The sequence below is a fragment of the Rhipicephalus sanguineus genome, chromosome 2, assembly GCF_013339695.2.
Source record: "Rhipicephalus sanguineus isolate Rsan-2018 chromosome 2, BIME_Rsan_1.4, whole genome shotgun sequence".
Lineage (NCBI taxonomy): Eukaryota > Metazoa > Arthropoda > Arachnida > Ixodida > Ixodidae > Rhipicephalus > Rhipicephalus sanguineus.
The window spans coordinates 16579027-16597112 of NC_051177.1; the positions used below are offsets into that span (position 1 = coordinate 16579027).

The 18086-nt window shown below is 51.0% G+C and overlaps 1 protein-coding gene across 1 annotated transcript in view; it reads left to right on the top strand.

The window, feature by feature from the left end:
- LOC119381058 (gamma-aminobutyric acid type B receptor subunit 2) overlaps nt 1-18086 on the top strand; it is a 271571-nt gene that overhangs the window by 180123 nt on the left and 73362 nt on the right. The window contains exon 6 of the mRNA XM_049412140.1: nt 2334-2504. Within this exon, the coding sequence (XP_049268097.1) occupies nt 2334-2504 (171 nt within the window). The remainder of the gene's footprint in view (nt 1-2333; nt 2505-18086) is intronic.

The following is an 18086-nucleotide window of genomic DNA, read 5'->3' on the forward strand; positions in this document are numbered from 1 at the left end:
TCTGTTCTCGCCGTTCCTGGGTAGATATGAACTGTTAATCACCTGTGGCACATGCCCGCATACCGCGGACCGTGGTATACGGGTATGTGCCACACGTGTCTGGAGGAACGGGTTTGACGACGTACGCGACAGGATTTTCACGTCATTCATTTCATGAGCAGGCAGTCATATTCGTCAACCCTCTTACCCTCCCATGCCAAATTTGGTCTACACCATTTAAAGGAGGCAATCACGAGAGCACTCAGACGTAGGCGGCTAGACAGACAGACAGACAGACAGACAGACAGACAGACAGACAGACAGACAGACAGACAGACAGACAGATAGACAGATAGATAGATAGATAGATAGATAGATAGATAGATAGATAGATAGATAGATAGATAGATAGATAGATAGATAGATAGATAGATAGATAGATAGATAGATAGATAGATAGATAGATAGATAGATAGATAGATAGATAGATAGAAGAAACGCTCTGAGTGCCTTTGTTTCGATAAGAAAGGCTTTAAAAAGAAATAATTCACGTAACTTTTTTGTTGAGTCCTTGCTTGCCACGTATATGACTCCCTTCACAGATACATGTTAACTCTGTTTTGGAGAGTCCCGCCTCCCACGACTCTCCGAAGAGAGCATAATGATCCCCTAAAGAGAGTTAATCGGCTATCTTTAAAGAGATGTTTTGTATGCGGCAAGCCAGGACTCGCCAAAAAGAGTAAGAGGACTCGTTTCTTTCTTTGCCCTTTTCTTTCTTGGTCATGTCTCTTGCACCACCTATGTGCGACACCTCCGGACATTTTCAAAGCTCCTCGCTACGCCAGAGTTTCAGCGTTACAGTAAACTTTGTTATCGATTTCCCCTTCGATCGAAACTGATATTTTTTTTTTGAAAGCACGAGCTTACCTCCGGAATGCTAAGTACTTGCTGAGATCAATCGCTAACTAACAACGTCGAACGAGTTTCGGAGAGATAATGGAGTTAAGAAGTCGTTTCAGGTGAAAACAACGTTTGCGAAGCGCAGTGGCTAGTAATGAGCTGAGAAAAATGTTCGGTTAGTCGCTCAACAAGCGATGCACCATTCAATTGTGTCACTAGCTGTTTCACTTTTCGACAACCGATCCAGGGCGCACTTTCCTATTCCTTCGGCTATACTAACCTCGCGTATAGTGACAGTGCATAGCGCTGTCCACAAGCGTATTCCAAGCGTATATGCCCAAAACAGCTGCTCTTCTAGTTTAAGGGGCCCTGCAACACTTTATCGGCAAGGTCGAAAAACGCTGCCGATCGATAGTCGATGCTCCTTAGAACACGTGAGCCAAACATTACAGCGCAGCATGCGGCCTGGAAATTGCAATTCTCAGTCAACTAGAAGTCCCTCCTTCTTCTCTCAACAAATGAGCGCGCCATAAACCCAAAGTCCACGGCCATTGGCTGAATTGAGTATCGTGAGCTGCATGGTTACCGCGGCCACCGCCGGATGCCGCCACGTGCTCGCGATAACACTGAAAGTAAGACGCGCGTTCGAAGAAAAAAAGACAGGAAAGTGCTCAAGGTCATGACGGACGCGCGCTGATGAACGGACGCATCTCCTTGCCCCCTTGTCATCCTCCACCCCCACCCCCACCCCTTTTGCGCAGCTTTCAGCACGCTCGCTGGTACAAAAGGCGAGAGAAAGCGCTTATAGCGTGCGACATATCCCTGCAACTCCGCTCAAACTTAACGGATTCTAAACATTTTTGCGGCAGTTGATTCGTGAGGCGATAAACTCTTTTTAATGAAGTCATTCGGTGATTACTTGTAAAAGTGTTACAGCGACCTTTAACATCCCTGCCAATCTTTTTCTTACGTGAGCCTTTCTGCATGGGATAGGACTAACGTAACTGGACGTTTGGTATACTGTTGTGGCTGTGCACATCCGCAGAGCTCTCCATTGCATCCGCACAGTGTTAGTATCGGCCACACGTCTCCTTCCTGTCCGTTCTCGCAGTTTATGCGGCCAATTTACGCCCAGACTGCGGAACGAAAGAACCTATCGATCCCGGTCGCGTCGCGGTCAGCGCTTTAATTGTGGCCTCAGCCGCAGAGTCGCGACCTTTTGTTGTGGTGGGAAATGCTCACTGCGTAAGGCAGGCGTCCGTATCGAGTACCTATAAAAGCGCACCTAGCCACGCATCGGTCCTATATCACTGGCACGTTTCCATACGAGCGCGTGTACATGTGGCCGGGGACGAGGGGGCGATTAGCGGCAGCAAATTACTACGCGCGAGGGGGGCATCCATTGTTAGACCGATGCATAGGGTGGTGCTAATTGCGCGTCGTTAATCGGGCAGCAAATGGACGCCTTCCGGCGGGAATTGGATGCCGAACTGGAGTCTGAGCTGCGGTCGGGCCTGGAGCTGCCGGCCAGAGCCACCGGCTACCGAGGTCACGTAACGCAGGCCTACGACGCTGTGTGGACCGCTGCGCTGGCGCTGCGGTCAGCCGAGTTGCTCTGGAGAAAGGTGAGTTGTACGCCACAAGTGGAGCCATAAGAACAAACGCAAGAAACTTGTCGTTCGTAAGCAGTGTTTGTCATTGGCTGGCTATCTTTGTTAAATGCGGCATCAGGATGGGCTAAAAATTGTTCTTACGAACGGTTATAATGTAACAGGTTTTGCGAATGTGGGCCGAGATTCGATGAGAGCTCTCCAAGATTTTACGGTAGGGAACAGAAAAACAAGTGGTGGCGGCACCACCATCTTCTTCTAAGTGTCTTATTTAACTTGCTGATAACAGTTATTACTATTTGCCTATATAACACGGCATTCAGCTTTACTGGCTCCAAAGAACGGATAATGTAATCCACCCGAGTATCAGGGGGGGGGGGGGAGGCAGGGTCTAATGTTCCTCCCTGATATTGCTCAATTTTGCACGTTTATATACGTATACACGCACACATGCAAACGCACGCACGAACATACATGTAGCTTTGTATAATCCCCTCCCCCTTTTCCGAAACGAGCTTATGGCTATGCCACTGATGCAATCTCTCTTGCAAACGATAGCCTGGATGTACTGTCTGCTTTTAATAAGACATCAACTTCCACCTATGTGCACAAAAGTGTCTGAAAAAGACGGCAAGTGTAAACATAGTGGAACTTCTTTCTGGCCTAGTTGACACAAGCTACTGAGTGCATAAACTGCACTGCAACAGAAGGAAACACACGGGAAATCAACTCGCAATGAATTTTTTGCGCAGAACAAACTTGCGTTATAAAGCCTTGCCAAGAATGTGCAGAGAACATTTGCGCATTACATCACAATAGATCGGAACGATTGTGTACAAGCACAAGCTATTATAAGCACTGTCTATCTGTCTGTTTGTCTGCCCTATATATATATATATATATAATATATATATATATATATATATATATATATATATATATATATATATATATATATATATATTGTCACGTGGTCGTGACGTCGACGAAGAAAGCAGTCGGCGTTTGCAGAATGAAACTGTTTATTTGGCCGAACTTGTGGCCGGGAAAATGAGAACTAGAGCTACAGCAATACACGCTGTACAATGATAGCGGCGAACAGGGCGTCGTCCGTCGATCAACTGACAAGCGGTCAATCGCGTCGGCTTTATACAGGCAGTATCGAACTTTCCAGCAATATCGCTGGTGGCGGCGTTATCTCTAGACAAAGCTGGAACATTCGCGTGCGGGGCGCAATCTTAACTGAACGATCTACTATAGACGTGAAGCTTCTCGAACAATGCTTCGCGGACAGCGTCGAGCGTTGATAACCGTCCCTGCCGGTCAAACCCGAATACATCAAAACAAGACAAGAAGTGGGCGTGGCATTGCCCCCCTCTGAAAAAGCATCGTCCCGATGCTTGTGAAAGAACATAGAAGAGAGAAAAAAAAAAACAAGTGCATACAAAAATAAATTACAATAACAAAGGAAGAAAAATAGAGTCCCCAGGTTCTCTAACGCGCAAAAAACGGCTTAAGGCGCACGACATGGACGACTTCAGGTCGTGCGCGGCGTCGCTGGGAGTTCGTAATGCCGTCCGGGACCACCTCGTAGTCAAGAGCGCCGAGGCGTCGAAGAACCTTGTATGGCCCGAAGTATCGCCGAAGGAGTTTTTCGCTAAGCCCACGTCGGCGTATCGGCGTCCAGACCCAAACACGGTCGCCGGGCTGGTATTCCGCGAAGCGTCGTCGAAGATTGTAGCGACGGCTGTCGGTGTGCTGCTGGGTCTTGATGCGCAGGCGGGCGAGCTGTCGAGCTTCTTCGGCACGTTGTAAGTAAGCAGCGGCATCGAGGTTTTCTTCGTCGGTGACGTTGGGTAGCATGGCGTCGAGCGTCGTCGCCGGGCTCCTTCCGTAGACCAACTTGTACGGCGTCATCTGCGTCGTTTCTTGGACGGCCGTGTTGTATGCGAATGTCACATACGGAAGGATGGCATCCCACGTCTTGTGTTCGACGTCGACATACATGGCCAACATGTCGGCGATGGTCTTGTTTAGCCGCTCGGTCAGGCCATTTGTCTGTGGGTGGTACGCTGTGGTCCGGCGGTGGCTTGTTTGGCTGTATCTCAGTATTGCCTGAGTTAGGTCAGCAGTAAACGCCGTACCTCTGTCGGTGATGAGAACTTCTGGGGCGCCATGACGCAGGACGATGTTCTCAACGAAGAACTTCGCTACCTCGGCGGCACTGCCTCTAGGCAGGGCCCTCGTCTCGGCGTAGCGTGTGAGGTAGTCTGTAGCTACGACGATCCATTTGTTTCCGGTATTGGACGTCGGGAACGGCCCCAGTAAGTCCATCCCGATTTGCTGGAACGGCCGTCGAGGTGGCTCGATAGGCTGCAGAAGTCCGGCTGGCCTAGTGGGCGGTGTCTTGCGTCGCTGACAGTCCCGGCAGGTCTTCACGTAACGAGTGACGTCGGCGGAAAGGCGCGGCCAGTAGTACTTCTCCTGTATTCTTGCTAGCGTGCGAGAAACACCCAGGTGTCCAGCCGTCGGGTCGTCGTGCAGAGCCTGGAGGACCTCTGGCCGCAATGTCGAGGGTACCACGAGAAGGCAATCGGCTCGAAGCGGTGAGAAGTTCTTCTTTAGGAGAACACCGTTGCGCAAGAAAAATGACGCCAGTCCCCGCGTGAATACCTTCGGAACAACGGTGGTCCTGCCCTCGAGGTATTCCACAAGGCCCCTGAGTTCTGGATCCGTTCGCTGTCGTTCGGCGAAGTCGTCGGCACTTATGATTCCCAAGAAGGAGTCGTCCTCCTTGTCGTCCTGCGGCGGTGGGTCGACGGGGGCGCGAGACAGGCAGTCAGCGTCGGAGTGTTTCCTTCCGGACTTGTAAACGACGGTAATGTCGAATTCTTGAAGTCGTAGGCTCCACCGTGCGAGGCGACCTGAAGGGTCCTTCAAGTTAGCTAGCCAACACAATGCGTGGTGGTCGCTCACAACTTTGAAGGGCCTGCCGTAGAGGTAGGGGCGAAACTTGGATGCAGCCCAGATGATCGCTAGGCACTCCTTTTCTGTTGTGGAATAGTTCGTTTCTGCCTTTGATAGCGACCGGCTAGCATAACTGATGACCCTTTCCTGCCCGTCAGTCTTCTGCACAAGGACGGCGCCGAGTCCTACGCTGCTTGCGTCGGTGTGGATTTCCGTATCGGCGTATTCGTCGAAATGTGCTAGTATGGGAGGCATCTGAAGGCGTCGTTTCAGTTCTTCAATGCTTCGATTTGCGCCGTTTCCCACTTGAATGGCACGTCGGTCTTCGTGAGGTGAGTTAGCGGTTCGGCGATTCGTGAAAATTCCTTGACAAAGCGCCTGTAGTAGGCGCACAAGCCGAGAAAACGGCGCACGGCTTTCGTGTCGGTGGGGGGCGGGAAGGCAGCGATGGCAGCTGTTTTCCGCGGGTCTGGGCGAACACCACCCTTGCTGATCACGTGACCCAAAAACAGCAGCTCCTCGTATGCAAAGCGGCACTTTTCAGGCTTCAAGGTGAGGCCAGAAGTCTTGATTGCTTGTAGTACAGTGTCAAGGCGCCGGAGGTGTTCGTCGAAGCTTGAGGCAAACACAATGACGTCGTCCAAGTACACAAGGCAAGTCTGCCACTTCAGTCCAGCCAGCACGGTGTCCATAACGCGCTGGAACGTCGCAGGTGCCGAGCAAAGACCAAAGGGCATAACCTTGAACTCGAAGAGGCCGTCTGGTGTTATAAAGGCAGTCTTCTCTCGGTCTCTCTCGTCGACTTCGATTTGCCAATAGCCGGTCTTGAGGTCCATCGACGAAAAGTACCTCGCGTTGTAGAGTCGATCCAGGGTGTCGTCTATCCGTGGGAGAGGGTAGACGTCCTTCTTCGTGATTTTGTTCAGGCGGCGATAATCGACGCAGAAGCGTAGGGTTCCGTCTTTCTTCTTCACTAGCACCACGGGTGACGCCCATGGACTCTTCGACGGCTGGATGATGTCGTCGCGTAGCATTTCGTCGACTTGTTTCTTTATGGATTCGCGTTCTCGCGTTGAAACTCTGTACGGGCTCTGCCGGAGTGGCCTGGCATTTTCCTCTGTTATGATGCGATGTTTTGCGACTGGGGTCTGGCGGATTCTTGACGATGACGAAAAGCAGTCCCTGTATTTCAAGAGCAGGGTTTTGAGCTGTTCTTGTTTATGCTTCGGAAGGCTAGGATTAACGTCGAAAACTGGTTGAGAAGCTTGGTTCGTCGGTGTTGGCTCGGAAGAATCGGCGATGGCGAAAGCCATCGACGTAGCCGTGATTTCTTCGATGTAGGCGACTGTCGTGCCTTTGTTTACGTGCTTATACTCGTTGCTAAAGTTTGTGAGCATCACTGTTGCTTTGCCTCCCCGCAACTCTGCTATTCCTCTTGCGACGCAAATCTCGCGGTTAATCAACTGGTGCTGGTCGCCTTCAATGACGCCTTCCAGGTCTGCTACTTTCTGAGAGCCGACGGAAATGATGACGCTGGAGCGAGGGGGAATGGTGACTTGGTCTTCCAGCACATTCAAGGCATGCTTCCCTGGCGGCGTGTACCGCGGTAATGCTTTTTCTGTAGATAGTGTTATCGACTTCGATCTGAGGTCGATGACTGCACCATGAAGGCCTAAGAAGTCCATACCAAGGATGACATCTCGGGAGCAATGCTGAAGGACTACGAAGCTTGCGGGATAAATCCGGTTGTTGATGGAGACCCTCGCTGTGCAGATTCCTGCCGGCGTTACTAGGTGACCTCCCGCTGTGCGGATTTCGGGGCCTTCCCAGGCGGTCTTGACTTTCTTCAGCTTCGTCGCGAATGGTCCACTGATGACGGAATAGTCGGCTCCAGTATCGACGAGAGCGGTGACGTTGTGGCCGTCGATGAGAACGTCGAGGTCACTCGTTCGTCGCCTACCGTTTCGATTTGGTCGCGGCGTCGGATCACGGCTACGTCGGTTTGTCCCGCTGCTTCGTCGTGGTGTCGTCAGGTCTTCTTCGGGCCGTGAAGTTTCGACGTCAGGGCTTCGTTCGGCTTGCGGCGTGTTCTTTAGATGTCGTTGCAGCGTTGTCGTCGGCGGCGGAGGATCTTCGGTATTTCGTCGTACAGCAACCGCACCTCCATCGGTTGCTGCCCTTAGTTTTCCGGATACGGGCTGGGTGACCGGCCTCGCGTTGGGCCAGTGTATGGTCGGCGTTGGGGGGAGACGTAGCGGCCTGGCGACGGCGAACGGGAAGGTTGTCGGGGCGTCCATTGCGTTCCCGCGAGGTAGTCGGCGATGTCATGTGGTCTTTCCCCTCGCTGTGGACGCGGCGCGTCGATGGCGAACCCACGCAGTCCCATCTGTCGGTACTGGCAGCGGCGGTAAGTGTGGCCAGCTTCCCCGCAATGGTAGCAGAGTGGGCGGTGGTCGGGGGTGCGCCAAACGTCGGTCTTTCGGGGGGCGCAGCGTTGTCCTGTCGGCGGGCGGTATGGCGTCGGTGGTGGTGGCGGCGGTGCCTGGCGGCGGAACTGCTGCGGCGACGCGGCGTCTTGACGTGGGCGAGGGGGTGGGGCGTTGCGTCGGGCTGCAGCAGCATAGCTCATTGCTTCCGGCTGAGCCTGCGGTGCTTCGGGAATTCCAAGCGATTGCCGGACTTCCTCGCGGACAACGTCGGCGATTGAATGCACTTGATGCTGCGGCGAAGGTAACAGTTTGCGCAGCTCTTCCCGCACAATCGCTCTGATGGTGTCACGCAGGTCATCAGACTGCAGCGCCTGAACCTCCCCGTAGGTCGTCGTAGGAATGCGGCGGTTGTACTGCCTAGTGCGGATTTCTAGTGCCTTTTCGATTGTGGTGGCCTCTGAAAGGAATTCCGAGACCGTCTTCGGCGGGTTGCGCACAAGTCCGGCGAAGAGTTCTTCCTTCACTCCCCGCATCAGGAAGCGAACTTTCGTTTCTTCGGACATGGCTGGATCGGCATGGCGGAATAGTCGAGTCATTTCTTCGGTGTACAGTCCGACGTTTTCATTGGGGAGCTGTACACGGGTCTCGAGAAGGGTTTCAGCCCTTTCTTTCCGGATGACGCTCGTGAAGGTGTTGAGAAATCCGGTGCGGAAGAGGTCCCATGATGTTAGCGTGGACTCTCGATTCTCGAACCAGGTCCTTGCGCCATCTTGAAGGGCGAAGTAGACATGGCGTAGCTTCTCGTCGCAGTCCCAGTTGTTGAACGTGGAGACTCGGTCGTATGCCTCCAGCCAGCTTTCTGGATCCTCGCATGGTGATCCGCGGAATGTCGGCGGCTCCCTCGGTTGATGCATGACGACCGTTGTAGGCGCCACAGCGGTTGTCATTGTGGCTGTTGTCTTCTTCGTTGTGATCCTGGTCTTGTCCGGTAGGGGTCCGTGTTGTGGGGGTAGTCCTTCCAGTCTGCGGCTGGCTCGACTGCCGCTGATGGTGTCGGTGTCTTCTTCGCGACGTGGGCTGGGTTCAAGGCTTGTCGGGGGCGTCCGGAACATGAACGAGCAGCACCTCCACCAGATATATATATATATATATAAGGAATGAAGAACGAAACTACGACTTTCGTTGGCTTGGCACTGTATATTTTCACTAACGTTTCGTCTGGTGGACCAGACTTTGTCAAAGTAACAAGTACATCGCGGTGGGTTTCCTTATAAACACGCTTAAAGTAGATAGATAGTTTCAAAGAACTTATCGATAGCAAGAATGACAACATAAGATAGCGGTCACGCGCAGTCGACATGGATTCATGCGCGCACATTTGGGACTCGTGGCAGCGAAGTCAGGTTACACAGGGTAACATAGATTGCACACGCAGTTGATATGGCATTACACACTAGTGATATGACAGAATTGTTGGATTGCACGTCACATGGAGGAAAAGGCGGGGGGGGGGGGGGAAATGACATCAGATCTGCGCTTTACCTATTTTTTTCGCAGGAACGTAATCACATGCTAGCATTAAACTGCGAACAGTCTGAAATCGCAAACAGAAAATCTACTCAGCACTAAGGTCAATTTTTACTTTTAAGTTCTCCTGAAGTACGCTTCAAACACATCAAGGTTAATACGAGAAGAAACTAAAAAAACTAAAAAACAGCACAGACACCGTACATGATGCACACAACTCAGTACGTATGCACGTAGTCTGGTACGAAAGCTGAAAAATAGTGGGTGATTACCAACGTAACCGTAGAAGAAACACGAGCGATATTAGAAACAGAGCTGCCTATCCCGTTGAAGACCAGGTTATGATTAACAGTGCTTAGTGGGAACGCTTGTAAGTGTGCCTATGCTTTAGTTGATACCGGATGCGACGGTGTTAAACTTATAGATTAGGTAAGACTCGCGGGCTTCACGATCATGATGAGAACGAAAGCCTGACTCAAGTATAGTGGCCCTAATATTTTCAAAAGAATGCCCAGGTAAACGAATGTGTTTTGATAATGGTAGGCTAGGAAGCTTATTGGAATGCGATCTATGGTTGTTAAAGCGTATTCTAAATGAAGTTTCCGTTTGGCCAATGTACTGTCTTTTGCAGACGGTACACTCAAGCATGTATATAACGTTAGAACTATCGCAATTAAATGAACCTCGAATGTTAAGGGAGAAGTCTGAAAACGTGCTATTGGCTTTCTGTGTCGTTTGCATATGTATGCACACCTTGCAACGTGCTTTGTTGCATATATATATATATATATATATATATATATATATATATATATATATATATATATATATATATATATATATATATATATATATATGTAACGCATGAGCAAGGCGATGGTAGGAGAAGGCGACGAGGAAGAAGTGCGCGTGCATTAGAATAAATGCATGGCAACTGAACCACGACGCGTCTCTGTTTTGTAACGTTACACAAGTCGACAGGATCGACCTCATCAATCTGCCATGGCTAAGACGAAGCCTCCGCTCAACATACCGAAGTACAAGGAACACCAGAAGACGTCCCCGTCGACAAGTGGCTTCTTCTTTTCGATACGAAGGCGGTCGAAGCATCGTGGACACACAGCGATCGGGTCAGTCACTTCAGCGAATACATCGAAGGGGAAGCGTTCAAGTGGTACCTAACAGAGATTTTCGGCAAAGGCGAGACATGGGACGATATCAAGAGCGGCATGCAAAACCGCTTTGCTACGACCGACGGAGATGCCTTCCGTCTCTTCATTCACTACCGGCTGAAAGGAGGGCAGACCATCAAGGACTACTACGACGAGAAAAAACGACTGGGCTCCTTGGCCGACCTTAAAGAGTGCCACATCATTTCTGGACTGACTGACGGTGTTCCTCCTGATGTGGAACTAGCGCTCGCCGGACTGTCTTTCACCTCGTCATCAGAGTGGCTCGCCGCTGCTCAACGGGTCGAGACATCCTTAAAACGGGTGAGGGGAGTTTCTTTTGCTCGTAATCCTGGCACTACATCAGGAGCTTCACGTCTCTTCACCAAACCGCAGCAGCCAACGTTGACTTCTCGACCGCGTGCCCCACAAAACGAATGTAGATATTGCTCAGCTGCTGGCTTCCCACGGCAGTTTCATTGGCACAACGAATGTCCGCGCCGCGGCAACGTGTCCGCTATTGAGACTAGACCGGGAAACGAGGAGAGCGACCCAGAGTTTCATTAATACGCTTCAAAGCTCTCATCAACGGAAGGTCAGTAACTGCAATTCTTGATACAGGAGCAACCATTACTTGTATCAGTGAGGATGTGTACAAACAGCTCAAACTTCAGTTGATGAGAGACTCCAGCATCGCTGTCCAGCAAGTTACTTCAAGCATTCGAACTTTGGGTCGCGTAAACATTCACTTGCAAATTGGGAATGTAACAAAGAAAGTTTATGTACACGTTCTGCGAGGCATGAGAACGCAATTAATTCTTGGCCTAGACAGCGCTTCGTACTTCAATCTTTCTGTAAATTTGGAAAGGAAGTCAGTGACGCAAGGACATCAAAATTTGAACCTACCGGATCATAATGAAAAGCAAACCATTGAAGCCCCGCTGATGAACACCCTGACTTCGGAAAACTTATCAGAGCGTGAATCTGCAGTGCTCGACTCTCTTTTAAACAAGTATGACGAGATCTTTTCGAAATCCCAAACAGATATTGGATACATCACTACTGAGCAACATAGGATCGCACTTACCAATGCTGTCCCAATTCATCGAGCACCATACAGATGTTCACAGGCAGACAAAGCGGAGATTAACAAACAAGTTGACGCCCTCATTAAGCAAGGGGTTGTGAGGCCTTCGTTGTCCCCCTACGCCGCACCGGTCATCTTAGCGGAAAAGAAGGGCGAAGGACGTACTCGGCTATGTATTGACTACCGCAAGCTCAATGCCATAACGGTACCCGACTATCAACCAATTCCACGTATAGATGATATTCTTGACCACTTGGGAAAGGCGGAGTTTTTCACTACGTTGGATGTAACGTCTGGATACTGGCATGTCCGAATGCATCCCGATGACGTTCAGAAAACTGCGTTTGTCACGGCTAATGGTCATTATGAGTGGTTGGTAATGCCGTTCGGGTTAAAGAACGCTCCGGCTACATTTGAAAGAGCTATGAAATCAATAATAGCCAAACATCAGCTCACTAATGTTAACAACTACTTTGACGATGTGGTCGTATACTCGGAGACATTTGACGATCATATACGACACCTTGAGGCTTTATTGAAAGCTCTTAAAACCGAGAACGTAAGACTAAAACGAAAAAAGTGCCAGTTTGCAAGATCCAGCATTGAATACTTGGGCCACAAGATTTCACGTGGAATAGTGACACCTAAGCAAAGTAACGTGGCTGCAATACTCAGATTTCCGACACCTAAACGAGAGAAAGATCCCCAGCGTTTCCTGGGCACTGTAAACACTTACAGACAGTACATCCCTCATTTCAGCGATATCGCTCTTCCCCTCACGAAGCTACTCTGCAAAGGCAGCAAGTGGACGTGGACAGAAGCATGCGAGCAAGCCTTTTGGGAACTGAAGGAGCGAATGACTGAAGAACCGGTGCTTCGCATATACGATCCTTCTATACCATGTACTGTGTACTGTGACGCGTCTACCGAAGGCATTGGTGCAGTGCTGAAGCAGCCTGACGACAAAGGCAAGGAACATCCCATTGCCTATTATTCCCGCAAACTACTGAAGCATGAGATGAACTATGCTATTACAGAGAGAGAATGCCTTGCCATTATAGATGCCATTGATAAATGGCATTGCTACCTTCACGGAAAGCCATTCACTGTCGTAACGGATCACTCTGCACTTCAGGGGTTGAAGAATGTTAAGAATCCTCAAGGTCGTCTCTTCCGGTGGTCTTTAAAGCTGTCAATGTATGAAGTCAACATCAAACATCAAAAAGGCGTAAGCAACGTAGAAGCGGATACACTCTCCAGAGCCCCCATAGTTCAACTTCTGTCACACGACGATTTTCAACGATGCACCAATGAGCACCCAAGAGGACCGTATTCATTGGAAAACAACATAGTCATCGTCAAAAGAAAAGGACTAAGGAAGATATATGTGCCACATGAACTGCGCCCTACCATTCTTAAGAACGCACATCAACATTTCGGGCATGTCGGAGTGAAGAAGACACTGTCACTCCTGTCTCCACAATACTATTGGCCAGATATGGTAACCGATGTCGCCACCTATATTCGGCATTGCGATACATGCCAGAGATGCAAGAAGACGAAAACAAAGAAGTATGGGACACTTGAATCACTGCCTCCAGCTGAAGAGCCTTTTGACCTCTTCGCAATGGACACCATTGGAGGATTTTCTGGATACGGCTCATCAAAAAGGTTTATCCATTTGGTTATTGATCATGCTACTCGCTACGTATGGGCGTTCGCTCATAAAAGTGAAAACAGTGACGCCTACATCTCATGCCTGAAAACCATTCTTGCTGCGGGAAAACCAAGGAAGTTCCTGTTGTGTCGTGTGACCCCTGGTGCCATGCTGAGACACCAGTGCTGTTGTGCTCTCTATTCATGCTACAAGGGGGAGCTAGGTCTCTGCCATGCCTCTGCGCTACCACCAATCCGGCGTGGTCATGCCGGTCATGTGACCCGTGCCTCGCTGACCAATAACCTTTCTTCTCGCTCCTTAAAACCGCCTGCAATAAACGCGGGAGAGCAGTCTCCCGTCCGTCTCGCCGAAGCTTAGTCTCTGCGTCGTCACTCCGCGCGCCCTCCCGTCGTTCGGCCTCTCCGTCGGCCCGCCGCGGGTTACGCCGCGCTCCTGCCCTACACAACACATGGCGACGAGTTACTGAACCCGGTTCAACAGGCGACGCCAGGAAGAGCACGACGTAAGTGACACTCACCTCGAGTCGCATTTCTCCTGCACGTCGGTGCTTTGTCCTTCCTGCTTGCTACATTGGCGTCGACCTGACTTTTCTTTGTTCCCGCTCCGGCTTCCTCTACGACGCCAATTCCTGCTTGAGCCTTCTGCCTACCTCCTGCACACATGGCGGCCCTTTTTGCCAACCTTCCTCCATTCCTCGACGTGCCCGGCACGCCTCCTATTCCGTGGCATAAATGGAAAAAAATTTTCCAGGTACACCTGAAGGCGGCCGGCGGAAGCGGCTGGGAGGACGAAAGACGCGCGTCAGCACTTCTCAGCGCGCTCGGTGTCGAGGGCCAGCGGAAATACTTCGCCGCGCAGGAGCAGCTCGAAGCTCAAGGCGTCCAAAATGCTCCACACACAGCCAGCACGCCGGCGGCGTTGGGCACAGGCGCGTTGTCGACGACGGAAGCGGCGACGGAGTACGACACGTTGCTACAATTCCTAGACGGGCTCTTTGCCGAGACAACTAACGTGCTAGCCGAGCGGCACCTTTTCACGAGCCGCGAACAACTGCCCGGCGAAACCTTCCTCGAATTCGTCGCAGCTCTCAAGGAGAAAGCCCTCTCGTGCAAGTTTGGCGCCACTTACGACGACAGAGTGCGGGACCAAGTAATTCACGGAGTCGCCAACGCACATGTACGGGCCAAGCTACTGTCGTACGGGGAAGGCCTTACGCTGCAGAAAGCCGAAGAAGTTGGACGCGACTTGGAAGCGCTCAACAAAGCCAACGCGGCATTCGGAGAGAATGAACGGCTACTCGGCTCGCTCGCCGGGGACGGCGGTAGCGTCCAGCGCGTCGCACGTGGCTACGCAGCAGCATCACAAAATGGCGGGTCGGCTTCCTCGGCGGCCCCGCATGTGACTCAACATGGCGGCGGCTTCCCCCCCAACTCGGGTGGCCGCGTCCAAGATGGCTACGCGGGCTCGTCAGCGCGCCTCCAGGACGGCGTTCGCGGCCAAGACGGTCAGCCTGCTTCCAAGCCTCTAGTTGGCCCTTGTTTTCGCTGCGGCAAGTCAGGGCATTTGGCCAATTCCAGAAATTGTCCGGCAAAAAACAAAACTTGCCAATTTTGCCGCATCAAGGGGCATTTCGCGGCAGTCTGCCGTAAACGGCAAGCGTCGGTGCAAGAAGTTGCCCCCGTCCAAGACGCTGACTCCGGCACGGCCACAGTCCTGTCCGTGCAAGCTGCGTCGACTAGCCCAAGAGACTTGCGCATCCCTGTTATCGTCGGAGGACATAGCCACATGTCATTGCTGGTGGACACCGGAGCCACTGCATCGTTAATGACCAAGAAGGACTTCGACATGCTTTTCGCTTCGAAGCACCGACTGCTCCAAACGTCCATCCAACTGCAGAATTTTTCGAAGCACCGCATACCGGTCCTAGGGTATTTCCGCACAGACTTGCAGCACCATGGCAAGCGGGCCTTTGTCACCTTCTACGTGACAGCACACGGCACTTCACTGCTGGGGCTTGACGCCATCCAGCAGTTGGGACTCCTGATCGACGGCGCAACGCTAACGTGTCGTCTGGCTTCACCCGTTTCCTCGCAGCTTCCTGCAGGTGTGCCTCCGGGGTTCGAGCACCTGTTCGACGGGGAGCTGGGACTTGTCAGGGACTACGTCCACCGGGTCAAGAGGCGGCCGGACATCGTACCAGTGTCCGCCAAGCTACGTCGCCTGCCTCTGGCGCTCCGGCAACAAGTCGCCAGCGAGCTGCGTCGACTCGAGGACAACGACGTCATCGAGCGGGTGTCGGCATCCGAATGGGTGTCGCCACTCGTGGTCGTCCGTAAGAAGGACGGGGACATCCGCCTATGCGTCGATCTGAGAGAACCGAACAAGGCCATCGTCGTCGACGGGTTCCCACTGCCCCATGTGGATGAACTGCTTCAAATGTTGAATGGTGCGTCATACTTTTCAAAATTGGACTTAGCATCAGCATACCACCAACTGCTCCTAGAGGAATCTAGTAGAGATTTAACTACGTTCATAACACATGAAGGATTGTTTCGTTTTAAAAGAGTATGCTTTGGTCTAGCCTCCGCACCTGCGGTATTTCAAAGAATGATGTCTAGTATCTTGCAAGGCTGTAACAATGTTGCGTGTTACTTGGACGACATACTAGTATGGGGAAGCTCAAAGTCTGAGCATGATGCGAATTTGAAGAAAGTGTTAACCTGCATTGCGCAGAGTGGCATGAAACTGAACCAGAAATGCATTTTTGCGGTGAAGGAGTTAACGTTCCTGGGGCATAAAATTTCTGCAGAGGGTATATCGCCCATGGAAAGCAAAGTTCGGGCAATCCTTAATGCTCCTCCTCCTACGTGCCTGAAAACCCTTCAGTCCTTCCTTGGCCTTACAGGGTATTACGCAAAATTCCTTCACCACTACGCAGACCTCGTTGAGCCACTCCGCAACATGCTCAGACAGGGCCAACAATTTTCTTGGTCAGAAGATGCGCAACGCAGCTTTGAACAAGTGAAAGCTCGCCTTGCATGTGCTCCTGTCGTAAAAATGTTTGATCCTTCATTACCGGTGGTTGTTACGACAGATGCTTCTGATGTTGGTCTGGGTGCAGTGTTACAGCAACTTGTCGGTTCTCAGTTACACACCATCGCCTTTGCATCTAGGACCTTAACTCCTGCAGAACGAAAGTACTCTGTGGGCGAGAGAGAAGCATTAGCATGTCTATTTGCATGTGAGAGGTGGCACATCTATCTGTGGGGAAGGCGTTTCACGCTCAGGACGGATCACCAGGCAGTAGTTGCCCTGCTAGCGGCAGGTAACTCGGGCAGACGTCCTCTCCGTATCTCCAGGTGGTCGGCCAGGCTAATGTATTACAACTTCCACATAGAGTACTGCAAAGGGTCTGAGAACCGTGTGGCTGATGCATTGTCGAGGCTTCCATTACAAAATGATAGTTCTACTGTTCAGGACGAGGAGATTGTCTCCCTTGTAACCACTGTAGTCGACAAGCAGACTGTTCAGGCAGCTACTGCGTCTGATGAAGCATTGCAACGGGTCATTCACTACGTAACTCGAGGATGGCCCCCAAAAAAAACTCTAGACACAGCACTGATGTCCTACTTCCACGTACAGGAAGAGCTTTCTTTCGTTGACGGACTCCTGATGCGGGGCGAACGTGTAGTTATTCCAAATGTCCTAATACAGACTTTCTTGCAGTTAGCCCATGAGTCGCATCAGGGTATTGTTCGCACTAAGCAGCTGCTACGTGAGCGCTATTGGTGGCCTCACATGGATAGGTGTGTGGAAGAGTTTGTAAGGCAATGTCACATCTGCCAGCTCGCTGATAAGTCAGCTAAAACTACAGTACCTCCATTTCAGCCAGTACAGTGGCCTGAGCAGCCATGGCAGCAGTTAGGTATGGACATCATAGGTCCTCTGCGTACAGCTCCTAACCCTACATATGCTATCACCTTAATGGATTATTATTCTAAGTGGCCTGAAGTCCTTTTTACCAATTCAATCACGACGCAAGACGTCATTAAGCTGCTCAATGCTGCTTTCAGCCGTGAAGGTCTCCCTGAAACCTTAGTTACAGATAATGGACCCCAGTTTACGTCCAGAGAATTTCACGATTTCTTAAAGGAAAGAGGCATTGTCCATCACTTCTCATCCAACTATTACCCGCAGGCAAACGGGCTAATAGAGAGATTTAACCGTGTTCTCAAGGAACACATTCAGGTAGCTAAACTGCAACAGAAAGATGTCATTCAGAGCACTACAGAGTTCTTAGGGTCTTACAGGATCACTCCTCATTCTACTACTGGTTGTTCACCAGCTGTTCTGCTTCACGGTCGCCAACCGCGATCAACCTTAGACATCAGTAAACATAAGCTTCCGGGTTTGCCACAAACCTCTCCTGCAGCACTTCGTGAAAAGGTTCAGCAAAAGCAGCAGAATACTAAGTCCTATGTAGATGTGCGCAAGGGCGCCAAACAAACTCTGATTAAAGTAGGCGACAAGGTAAAGGTTAAGCTACATACGAAAGGTCCATTCAGGTTCAGCAAACCCCTTACAGTCCTACAACAAGTCAATCCGTCCACATTCCTCCTCAGCGATGGCAGGAAGTGGAATGCTTCAAAGTTAACGCTCGTTCCACATGTAGCTACAGCATCCCTTCCGTTAATGCCTCATTCTGAGCCCATCACTGATGCAGATCTCCTGTCTTGTTAC